Below are 13135 nucleotides of genomic sequence, written 5' to 3' on the forward strand. Positions count from 1 at the left end.
TTGAAGACTTTAATGACACCAGCAAAATCCCTTCATATTTGCCAGATAAAGTAACATCACCATGGCAGTGATAGCCCATCATCTGTGCCGCATTCTGTTGTTAGAAGCAAGTCTCGGGTGCTGACTGCACTCAAAGGGTGGGGATCAGACAAAAGCATGGGTCTGGGCACAGCGGTCATGATGGCCATGTAGCAATTCTGCTTACAACAGGTAGGCCAGATGCTGAGATTTGTGATGCCATTGTACAAATGACCAACAGTTTTCGCTCAGCTTCTCCATTAGCTCTCTCGTTTGCACAGTGGAGGCCATTAGACTCATGTCACGGTGGTGTTGCAGGTGTTATAAAAGATGAGGTGATATATGCAAAGATTATCTCTTACAATTCTTGCCATCTTGTTGGTTCTTTGTTGTGAATAGCCATGATTACTATTGCTATTGTTATTATGAATTATATTACTTGACTTTGCCTCCTTTCATGGCAGGAAACTTTAACTGAATTGCTATAATTTTTCAGCTTTTATCTTGTTGGCTCAAACTATGTCGATAATTACGATACTACACATCACACTTGAGCCATCTCATTGCCTTTTCTCCATTTTGGGTGTTAATCTAATTTTGCATTTAACTGTGACACATAAAGGTGAAAATCAGTTTTCTCTAGAAGTGGTCTTTCTTATTTTGGTTTCAAAGTTTTATGAAATGTCTCTAGAGTTTTAGATTTTCAGGTGCTGTTCCTTTTGTTCATTTGCATTCCGTATTCTTCTTCTGCATGTGTTACCTACCCATTTTTGGCTTTTCTACTAGGATCCTTTGCCTTTCACTTGGAATGGGAAATGTTGCAAGCATAAGACTTGATATGTATGCACTAGTCCCTGCTTGCTAAGTGGAGATCTTAGTTTAATATCTCCCTTGATTTAACAGCAGCCCAGTGAGGAAGGTGTTGCTGGCATCTACTTCTCTGTTAGACAGACAAGGATACAAGGCACAGACTTCTGTAGTAATTGGTTTGATAATGCATAGATTACAAATGATAATTCCCAGAGACAAGTTTTCTGCCCCCTAGATTTATGAAATTTTCACCATCTTAGTGGTTTAAATAAAGAAATCCAGATGTATCACCTTTCTCTTTTCTCTGCTGTGGTTGGTATTGATGACCTGTGTACCTCATCTCCATTGGTGTTGCCTGCACCGAGGCTCTATTACAGACTTTGGGGAAGAAGACAAAATTGAAGGCTAGGGAACAAAGGAAACAAGAGAGTGAGAGAGACTGCAGGGATTTTTTTTTTTTTTGAAAGGTACACTACGCAGTTTTCACGCCCTCAGAAGTGGAATAAAGTAAAGGAACAAAGAGCTGAATCTACTTCATCTGCTTCTCTTTAAATTAAAACCCTTCATTAAAGGATTCTAAAATATTTTTAACATTGGGCATTTTAGGGAGCTTTGGCAGTCAATAAAACGTATTAATGTCTTCTACTTTTGGTAAATCGAGGTTGAACAACTTAATGAATATCCCACATGTGGAGGTGTCCATAATCACCCCCCCACACCCAGCTGTTAATATCTTCCCTGTGAAATGTTTGTGACTGTAATTGCTGTGCTGATTATATATTGTGTGAACTTGAAGTACGTTATTATATTGGGTGACTAATGGAATTTGGTGACAATGCACAGAAATTGGTATTCTGGAAAAGAGTTGGTTTTTTAATTGTATTCTTTCTTGAGTTTGCAGTGCATTTCATGGCTCATGTACCTCACAGTGGGTTTGTGGCTGATGGATTGAAATCTTTCTGCTGAATAGTAAACATCAGAGATAATTTGGTTTTCCCTTAGCTTTTCTCATCACTCATTCAAAATATCAAAAATAAATCCTTGATTACTGTTAATTCACTTTCATCCATACTGACAAAGGGAGAAAGCACATCTGTCAACACTTCAGTGGATAAATGGGGGAGGGGTCCTAGAGGTGTGGTCTCCAAGCTTTGCAGGGGGCCATTGTGTGCCTTGGAAATAAAGGGGGTCCCTTAGTTCATTCTTCTTTTACTGATCAAGGTAGCCCCCAGGCCTTTGGGCACTCTAATCCCCCTTCCATTGTTGGATGGGTTTAGAGGTGAGAAAGAACCAGTTTCCTTCTTTTGCTTTTCTAAAGATGTCTCTGATGTTATTAAGTGTAAAATAAAGGGTATATAGTATAACATTTTCAGCAAACATAAACTGATGTCAGGGATTGCTTAAATTTGTGAACAGAGACATTTGCTTTTATAGGGTGAAATTTAATGCTAAGAACACTTATTAGGATAGGTGTTGATGCCATCTGTCATTCAGTAGTTTTTCTTCAATTAAACTGAACTGAAGCCTAGATTATTCACCAGTAGGCACACTTTTGCAGTCAGTAGGTAAAATATTTTTATTTGACACTTTCCTGTGTAAAGAAATGACAGTTGTAGATTCTTCCTACGAAGTATTGCAACATATAAGTAACGTATAATTTTATCAATCATATTCACCTAAAAAACCTTATGATAACAACCACATGAATGAGTGTATATCAGTGCTTGTCAAAGTGTGGTCTGTGTACCAGCAGCATCCACATCACCTGAGAGCTTATGAGAGATGCAGATTCTCAGGCCTATCCTAGTCCTCTGAACCAGAAACTGATGGATGGCCCCCAGCCAGTCTGTGTTTTAACAGGTTTTCCAGGTGACTCTAATACAGGCTAAGGTTTAGAAAGGATATAGAAAGGGTTATCCTGCTCATTTTATAGATGATACAGTTGATGCTTGGTATGGGACTATGATTGGTTGAATACATGACCAGTAAATTTTAGGGCCCTTCCTCCAACCCAGGCTTTCTACTTAAACATCAGGTGACCTCCCTCTCTTAAGGAAATGAGTAAAGGAATAGTGAATTCCATAAAGCTGGAAATCACCCTCTCTTAAATGAACCGAGAAAGGGGACATTTCACTGCTTTCTAATAATGAGAGTGAGTTGTTCAAACTATTAACTTGAGAAAATTAACCTAGAAAAAGTTTTAATGATACAAGCAACATTTTTTTGGTCCTGTGCATTGAGTTCCACATTTTCTTCTTAGTGAAGGAGACAGAATAGGCTGTAGTTTAACCCCAGAGGGGAGGCTGTTGCATGTTAATAGGAGTGGGAGACACTATTTTAATCATTGCTTTCTACTCCAGTGAGTCCATGGACAGCTTTTCCACCGGGGTCTTTCCCACGCCACATTACCCACGTTGATAGTGCCCTGCGGTGGTTTTCCTGCACACACAATTTTACATGCAGGCGAGAGAAGTTTCTTTAGTCGCTGTGGTATCGGAATGAATCCCCAGGGCAGCTGGCGTTAAGTACCCCTCTGTGACTTGGGGAATGAACGTTTCCTCTTGAGCTGAGAGTAGAAAACAGTGTTCATTATCTGTAATGTAAAAGTCTATATAATGACTCCTGCTAAGATCTAGTTCTTTGTGAACTCAATTTGGGCTTTGTGTGTATAAACAAATAAGTAAAGTTTAAGTCTATTGTTTGCTCAACTGGGAGGAACTTCCTTGAATAGAAAATGTGGCTATAAAATTAGGTTCATGTATTATGTATGTGTGTGTGATTTCTATCCAACATATCTGTAAAACATCGTGTAACATATATGAAAAACTGTGCCACACAAAAATGTTGCTGTTTTATGGATAATGATAATTCTCCTGGCACCCCTGTTGTGTATCTCGAGTGACTTGTGACTGCGCACATTTCCTGCCTCTGTGCATTTGCACCTACTGTTTCCTCTTCCTCTATCCCTCCTGCCGTACCCCCCCCCCCCGCCCCGCCAAACCACAAAATTGTAAGGCTGGCAAACTGTTTCTCATCCTTGTGTATTAGCTGAAAAGATGTCATAGCCCACATCTGCAGTGTACTTTGAAGTGTCTCCTTTAGAGTATAATAATTAGTTTAGTGCAAGAGGTGCTCAAAACAGGTGTCTGTTTTCTGTATTGCTGGTGTCATTCCTCAGTACCAAGCCTGTACCTGACACGCTGTAGCATTTGATAAATAATGCTCCAGGGAATTGGTGACTGGCATTTCCACTTGGATAAATCCCTCAAACCAACATCTCCAAAAATGTATCATCATTTTGCCCAAACTTCCAAGTCCCAGTTTGGAATATGGAAACTCTAGGGCTATTCATGATTCCTCCCTTCCCTTTAGGCAGTTCTACCTCCATAGTATGGCTCTCATCTCTTTTCCAGTTACCTCTACCTTCATTTGGTCTCCTCTGCCTCAAATGTCCACTTGGTTCTGGTCTTCTAGTTGAAGCTTCTTCAAGCCTGGTTCTCTTCCTGTTTTTGTCCTTCCAACACAAGTTTTGATTGTCTTGCTGTGAAGATAAGAAACCCAGACAAGATGGTCCATCTTCTCAGGTCTGAGGACTTTATTATGCATTTGCCTAAGTGAAGCATTGAGCCCTGCATTGATTCCATTCTTTTCCAACACTCATGAGGTGACCTTCAGTATTGTGGATCGTATGGCATTAGGGGAACTACAACACCAGTTATTCTTTCCCGCAAGACCTTTGCTGGGTGGTTACCTGTCACACCTCAGAGTTTGGGAGGATTTCCAGAGTCATGCATGGCAAGGAATGGGTTGAGGGATCCACTAAAATGGGGAAAAGTAAACTTAGACAGCCAGGGTGAGCAAAAGAAAAGAAGGCACTGTTTCTTCTCCTGCCTTCACATAGAAGGTGTGTGGGAGCCAGGTGTTCTGTTGGACCTGCTGTGTGGTTTTGTGTCCCAGTGGAGAGACTCCACCTCCTCCATGACTGTTATACTATAATCATCAGATCACCCTTAGGTGCAAAAAATGAATCAGACCATTTTTGCACTGAACATTTGGAATTGGTGGCAGCTGTTTGAAGGAATTGTTTGGGAAGCCTAGCTACAAGTACTTGGGGGACATTAAGACCTATAAAAAATTACACCCACTCCTGTTCAGAGAGTCTGAATAGCTGAATGATGACACAGTGCGGTGTAGTGTGTACTTACATAATTCGATGATGTGTGTGTGTCACAGACCTCATGGCTCAGTGTGCTAAGATGGACTCTCGGGGTTTCCATCTGTTTGCCTGTATCCCTTTCTGGTATCATCTCCCATGACTTTTCTTCATATGTTCTGTGCCCCAGCAATGGAACATTGAATGTTGCCCATGAGAATCCCCTCCCACACTGCCATTACATCTTCCCTGTATGATTCCTTCTTCCTGGATGCCCTCTATCCCCTTCCACCTCCCTACCCTTTCCTCCTGCAATGTTCTCCATCTCTGAGCATCTAAAGGCTGTGAATACCTCAAGGTTCTGCCCAAAACTCTGGTCCTTTCTTGTCGTGATTTTGCCAGTGTTATGCATTCCAACTCCTCTTCTCCATGCTCAAGGATTCTTCCATGGACCCTGGGGGAACAACTTTCTTTTCTCTGTTGACCCCCATAGCAGTTAACTTTAAAGTTGTCATGAATACACTTTCCTTTGTCTTATGCATATACATTTCTTTACTCCCTTTTTTGATGGCAAGTCCATCCAGAGGAGCTATCATATTGTATGTATTTTGTATCCTAGAGTAACTTGATTTTATAGGTGTTCAGTAATATATAATGAATAAATGAAAAGATTAGGGCATAAGATAGGTGTGCTAAAGGCTGGGGAAGGGTCAGGTGGGTGAAGCAGATTTATCTTTTTCCCTTGGCCAGGTAAGCTGATGGGAGCCTCTCCTTCCACCCCTCTTCCCCAATACCCCATGCCACATACATATCCTCATGCTAAGACTGACTCAGGATTATTTTTCAACTACGGGACAGGAAGGCCTCCATCATCATGACTTAGGAATGGCTTGTAGTATATATAGACTGGGGTCCCTAACCATGCCCATTATACTTTCAAAATGTCTTAGAACATATAATAAACCGAACAGTTAGCAGTTAGCTATCTAGTTGTTTCCATTCCAATTCGATTGGTAAACGATGTGAGAGAAAAAATATCCTAACTGCAGAGAAATCTTCAGGCAGGTCTCTAGATAACATTATTTTTTGAAAAGTGATGTCAATGATATAAAACAAAGAAAAGAGATCTGTGTGGATGCTTAACAATTTCACGTTTTTGCCTTCCAGGAGACGGAGCTGTTAGATCTCAGCCTTGTCAAGGATGCGAGATGTGGGAAGCATGCCAAAGCTCCCAAGGTAGGAAACAGAGCATTGTGCACGCACCAGATGCTGCTTTGATTATTTAGCTGTGTCATGGTATCAATTAATTGCCCCAACTAAAAGTTTCTCCGATGCAGATGTTGTAAAACACAATAAAACGGCCAGTCCTTCCAGAAGCCTCCATGCCCTAAACATTCCCACTTTCTTTAAAAGAAGGTAACAGGGAGTAAATATGTAAGCATTTGGACATGGGGGCTTGCTCTCTGTGCTTTAATTTTGGTTTTGTTTGAAAAATAGATCATGATGCCAGAGTTGGCTAGGTAATTCTCAATAGTTAAAATGTGCTTAAAGTTACTTGCAAACTTCCTTGAGCCTTCTATGCATACATGAACTAACCTTTAGACATGATGAATAAGACCCTGTAGTTCAAATGTTTTGCAACTGCCATCATTCCATTCACGAAGCCAAAGGGTGTGAAGTCCTTCTACAAATGTCACTAGTGAACACCTGCAGAACTTTGGGATCTGTTGTGTGGCCCGTCAATTCATTTTCATTTGAAAAGCTTACTGCAGACATATTCAAAGCAGTGTTTGCAGTGTATTTATTTTTTGAAGATTGTTTAAAAATGTTGAATAAAGAACATACATATATTTTTTAAATTTAGATTATCTGGTGGAGTCTAGTAACAGAATGTGTTGACTTGCCATGAAAGTGGGAAACTTCTCCTTATTGTATTTAAATCTTAGTACTCTAAATACTTCCTTTCTAGCAAAGATAATATTGTCAAATAGGGAAGTACAGGTGCCATTCAGGAACTCCTGCCTTTTACCATAATTGATATAAAACTAGTGATTTTCTATTTAAGTATCTGCCTGCAACTTTTGTTTTATTCTTTAAAAGTCAAAATACTTTCTTTGACATCAAAAATGATCTGTTGCTGTGGAGAGGCAGAAAGAAAAAAAAATCACCTGGAATGATTATTCTTCAGATACGTAACAGTGCAATAGTTGCTGGCAAATTCTGCCATGGAACAAACACCCAAATACTGCTTTTACTGCTGTAGGAGTTAAGCTCATCTATAGGAAAACATGAAAAATGAATAGATAGGAAAACCCGAATTACTTTCGCGAAGGTTTCTTTTAAGTGTTTTTATGGGCAAACCGTCTATTATTTGCCTTCACTTCTTAGTAATAGAATAGAATTGCAGTTGTTTGATCTTTTAATTTTGTAGCAAGCTTGTCATTATTAATGCTTCGTTGGTGAATCAGAATTGTTCAGTTTTTGGTGTAGGAAGGAAATTCTATCTTCTTCTTTCCCCAAAAGCGTTCCAGCCAACTTTCATGGAAGCCCGTTAGTTCCAAGAACTTTATTGATAACATAGTTATAAAGTTTGCCTTTGAATGCAAACGTATTGGCTTAACGTGAAATTTCATGATCAATATTGGTTAAAGACTGCTGCCTACACTCTATCAGACCTCCTTTGTCTGCAGGCATCAGAGGTGGAGCTTAGCTGTGGGGCTTCCCTCTCTCAATTTCATTACAGTAGCACTCAGCCTGCTTATCAGTTCAGTGTTTCATTTATGAATGCGGTTGGATACATGCCTATTGAATGATGACAAATGAACAGAACTAGGGTCTGTTCTGTGCTCAGCTGATAAATCACTATTAGACCCTAAAATACTTCTCTTAAGGACAGATGTGGGCACTCAGAATACTCTGGCTTTTACTGTTTTTTTTCCACTAAAGATTGGTTTCTCTGTGAATTATCCATGTTCGTGGCTTTTTTCCCCTTCCGTTCCTTGCTAGTGTTCAAGAACTTCCGTCGACTTTAATATTTTAAAACCCGCGTTCTGTTGTGTGACATTCCTGAGACTCAGGCGTCCTCATGGGCTACATGGTGATCATACTAATGACAACAATAACAGTAATTATAATAATAATAACGAATGGGCACTTCATATCATTGCCATAAGGACTGAATGAAAATTCATTAGCAAATATTTAGCAGAGGAGTTCTCAAATTTGACTGCTTGTGGAATCACCTGAGAGCTTTAAAAAATGGTGATACCTGTTTCCTACCCCCAGAGATTCTGGCGTAAGTGTAGTGTGGATTTTTGAAAAGGAGATTTGTAGCAAAATTTGAGCACTGCTGCCTTAACTTATCACTGCTATTTAATAAGCACTGGTTAAATATTAGCCACTGTTACTGGTGTTATCATTATTTTTGTATTTATTATTATTAAAAATTTCAATCAGGTTTGCAGAAAGTCAGTTTTTATTTCACTTAATGTGGAAAACTATGTTGTAAAGAGAGATTGGGGGAGGGGCTTGGCTGAAAGGGGCTTTGTGGGTTGACACTCAGGAAAGAAGGTGATATTACTATCAGTTTAAAAGTCTTTCAGTTGCAAAAGAAAACTCCAGCTCAAACTGGATAAATAAAAAAATATTAAAAATTACTGGAATGCATTAAAAATTCCAGTGGAAGTGTGGGGTTCGGGTGAAGGCTCACACAGCTGCTCAGAAACTGTCACCAGGGAATAGGTACTTCTTTCTCTTGCCAGTCTGGCTTCCAAGGTGCTGGAAGCAATTCCTCTTCCATCCTCAGGATCCCCTTGGTGGCCATCATCTGCTTACCATCACTGGCAGCTTACCATCACTGGCAGCTTCACCAAGTAGCAGCAGTTCAATAGGGGAATGAAAAGAGAGACCAGCTTCTCGAATATAACCACCTTGTAGAAGGAGGCTAATGGCCCTGGGGGTGGGGATGGGGTGGGGCTGGGAGATAAATAAGAGGAGATCATTGTATTGGCTAGAATAAAAGCAGCAGGACTGAGAGCCTAAGATTAAAAAGTGTCAAGATAATCAGCATGGAGTGAGAGAAGCGTGGAAACTCAGGATGGGTAGGCAACCTAACGTGAAGAGAGATTGATTGGAAGACATTCTGGGGACTTTATAGACCATAAAGGAAGGAAGAACATGTGTGGAGCAGATATTATTTATCAAAATACTCAGGCACCCCGCAAATATTTGTCTGTGTATTCGTATTATTTTTGTTTTTCACAGTATCTCATTACATAAAATTTCACGATCTAGCTGAAGATGAACTGTTTTCTATGCCTGCTGTGACTGGAAATAACATTTATAAGAAATGGAAAGGCTTCTATGTGTTGCCCCGTTAATGAATTTTAAATGTCGACTCCCAACACAGTATATGCAATTCCAGATTGGCTTTTCTTTATGCAGCCTTTGTTCTAGTTATCAGTTTCAAAATTTCTCACTGGAGAGAAATTGGAAGATTTTTATCCACATGTAAAAAAGCAAAAGAGAAAAAAAATGTCTTATTCTTTGAAATGTAAAAGGTGTTTATACCTCCTTCTTTGCTCTCTCTCTGCCTCCCTCCCAGGCTTATTAAGCACATATAGAGGCAAAGTGCTATGGGATATGCATCTTGTATATGCTAGCTACACATATTCTCTGGGTCTTCATTTCAAAAAGAGCTTTACTTTTAAAAAGAGGGTTTATCACTGTGCTTTCTGATCTATTAGTGGTGGTTCCTCACCCAAGCAGATCAGTTTCATGGCTCATGTACAGCATTAATAAAATGAAATAGATCTGACTAGAATGAAAAATACCAGCATCTTGTGCAGAGCAAGTTGTGAAACTTGTTTCGTGAATGTGAATGTATGTTCTGGATCCCAACATGAAGTGTATTTTTTTACTAGGGACCACATCAGAAAGGTTTCAAAAAATGCTGCTGAAAAGATGGTTTCTTTATCCTCGTATTCTTAGGGCCTATTCCATCTGTAGGTGTACTGAAAAGTAGATGGAACCATCTACTATACATGTAGATGTGGATTTGGGTGCCAGCAGCTCTGCCGGTAACGCACTTCTGTCTGTGACTCCACTTTCTTATCTATGAAATGGGGTGTGTGGGGGGGGGCACAGGATTTTACGTGTGTAAATTGGGTTAACCCTTGTTTCCAGCTTTTAAAATGAGAAGTTGGGGTGCCTGAGTGGCTCAGTCGGTTAAGCATCCGACTCTTGGTTTCGGCCCAGGTCGTGATCTCATGGTCCTGGGATCCTGCCTGTGTTGGGCTCTGTACTCAGTGGGGAGTCTGCTGGAGATTCTCTCCCTCTGCCCTTCCCCTGACTTGTGCTGTCTCTCAAATAAATAAGTCTTTTTTTAAAATGAGAAGTTAATCAAGCCAAGGCACTCCATCTTACAGATTATAAAACTAATGTTGAGAAGTTTGTATAACCTAAAGCTTCTTACCTTCGTTGTAGAAAATCAGGTGAACTTAGTAAAAACATCAGGTCACATTTTAACCAAGGTAAGGTGCAATGCAAACAAAAATAAAAGAAAGGAAGAAAGATTTATGTGAAATTTTGCACGTGTCTTCTTGAAAGCAATTGTAGGATTGCTTTGGACTCCATAGAGACCCTGTGATTACAGAGGCTGTCTCAGGTTTCCAACACGAAAACTGCTGCTGACATTCACTCTCAATAATACTATTGAGTAGCAATACCATTGAAAAGTATTTCTATAGTCTTGCTTTCAAATTGTGTGAAGAAAACTGCTTCACGTACTTAGCTGACAATTAACCAATTTATTCTATTGATAAAGGGCAGTTTATTTCAGATGTGTAATGTTAATTGGAATACAGGTTGTATATATCTAGATTACAATAATTCTATGTGTCATATAGTATCATTAGAATCGTGTAAGATAGATTACAGTAAAATGAAATTTTAAAAATTGATCAGCTTTTGTTTTCCTAATCCCTAAATTAAAATGATAGCTTTTAAAGTCATTTAGGCAGATTTGTAAAGCAATGTGCCCCATAGTGTCTAACCCTACAAGCAGACTCCAGCATCTCACTGGGTTGGGGAAACAGGTAACAGATAAGTCCCAGTGAGACACCCAAAGGAGGACAGAGACCATTGACCGTGAGTGGTGGAGACCATTGACCATGAGTGGTGGAGTATTTGCTGCTTTCCAAAGTCATAATGGAGTATGTTCTCTTCACAAGATGAGGTGATATGAACGGAGATGTTCGTTAGGAAAAAGAGCAGCAGGGGCGCCTGGGTGGTGCAGTCGTTAAGCGTCTGCCTTTGGCTCAGGGCGTGATCCCGGCGTTATGGGATCGAGCCCCATATCAGGCTCCTCCGCTAGGAGCCTGCTTCTTCCTCTCCCACTCCCCCTGCTTGTGTTCCCTTTCTCACTGGCTGTCTCTCTGTCAAATAAATAAATAAAATCTTTAAAAAAGAAAGGAAAAAAAAAAAGAGCAGCATTCCAGGCAGAGAGCAGAGCAAGAGCAAAGGCCCTGAAGTGGGAATATTCTTGGTATATTTGAGGAGTAGCAAGGAGGCCATTTGGTTACAGTAAAGTGCAAGACAGAAAGGATGATAAAGTCCAAGAAGTAGCCGGGGTCCATATTAGTCTGGCCTTGTAAACAATGCTAATGACTGTGGTTTTTTCTTCTGAGAGACCTAAGAAGGGATCTGAAAGTTCTGAGCAGAGTAGTGATAAGATCTGATTTTGCTTTTTAAAAACATCACTGGCCACTCACTGCATGAAGCGTAGACCATAGAATATAAAGGAAGAAAAAGAAAGGAAGAAGAAGGGACGCCAACCAAATGGCTATTGCAAATATCTGGGGCAGTGTCGATAATGATTTTGACTGAGAGGTGTAGAGCTAATGGGAAAAAAATGTCAGAATCTGAATTGGAAGGTGGCACCACAAGGTTTGCAAATGCACTGGATGTGAGGCATGAGAAAAGAATTCAAGAACAATACTTAGTGTTTTGACCTGGGAGAGTAGAAGAATTGAGTTGCCACGTCCTAAGTTGGGAAGGAAGAAGCACATTTAATCACAAAAACTCAGAGTTTGGTTTTTTGGATATTTAAAGTTTGAGGTGCCTATTAGACTTCTATCTGATGATGGCGTATTTGGATATACTGGTGTTCAGGGGCAAGGTTGGCCATGGAATTGTAAGTGATTATTTAAATCTCAAAGCTAAGGGAGGTCTCTTAAGGAATGTAGGTATAGAGGAAAAAAAGGCTGATGCCTGATCGCTGGGACCTTCAGCATTTCAACTTTGAAAAGATGAAAAAAGAGCCAGGAAAGAGACTGAGAATGGTATATACCCAAGAGAATTGAAAGCAGGGGCTTCAAACAGATATTTGTACACCAGTGTTCACAGTAACATTATTCACAATAGCCAAAAGGTGGAGAAAACTGAAATATCCATCAATAGATGAACGGATATACAAAATATGGCACACACACACACACACACACACACACACACACACACAGAGTGGATTATTATTCAACCTTAAAAAGGAATGAAATTCTGACACAGGCTCTAACATGGATAAACTTTGAAGACATTCTGCTAAGTGAAATAAGCCAGACATGAAAGGACACATAATGCAGGATTCCACTTATGTGAGGTAATTATAGTAGGCACATCCATAGAGCCAGAAAGTAGAATGGCAGTTTCCAAGGGCTGGGAGGAGGGGAGAATAGGAGAATGGGAAGTTATTATTTAATGGGTACAGAGTTTCAGTTTGACAAAATTAAAAAGTCCTGGAGATGAATGGTGGTTGATGGTTGTGTAACACCACAGTGAGTATTACCTAATGTCAGTAACCGCTATACTTGAAAATCCTTGAGATGGTAAATTTGATGGCATGCATATTTTACCACCATAATAAAAAGAAAAAGACAGAAGGAGCAACCAGTGAGGAGGGAGAAGAATCAGTAGAGAGTATTTTCTGGACAACTAAAAAAGTATTTCAAGAAGGGAGGAGTAGCCATCTAGGTAAAATGGTAGGTAGAATTTCCTTCTAGCTGTTTTTTTTTTTCCTCACCTTTGTACTCTTTTAATTTTATCGAAGATACCATTTTATATATGCTTTAATTTTCCCCCTATATTCACAGCATTTCC

At 39.8% G+C, this 13135-nt stretch overlaps 1 protein-coding gene across 5 annotated transcripts in view; it reads left to right on the forward strand.

Annotated features, from left to right (window-relative positions):
* The window catches only part of PLCB1 (phospholipase C beta 1), a 661698-nt gene that overhangs the window by 214643 nt on the left and 433920 nt on the right, over positions 1–13135 (forward strand). For all 5 annotated transcript variants that reach the window (XM_045808882.2, XM_045808896.2, XM_045808890.2 and 2 more), the window contains one exon: positions 6149–6217. In XM_045808882.2, the coding sequence (XP_045664838.1) occupies positions 6149–6217 (69 nt within the window). The remainder of the gene's footprint in view (positions 1–6148; positions 6218–13135) is intronic.

The sequence above is a fragment of the Ursus americanus genome, chromosome 22, assembly GCF_024610735.1.
Source record: "Ursus americanus isolate L20-20 chromosome 22, mUrsAme1.1.p, whole genome shotgun sequence".
Classification (NCBI taxonomy): Eukaryota; Metazoa; Chordata; class Mammalia; order Carnivora; family Ursidae; genus Ursus; species Ursus americanus.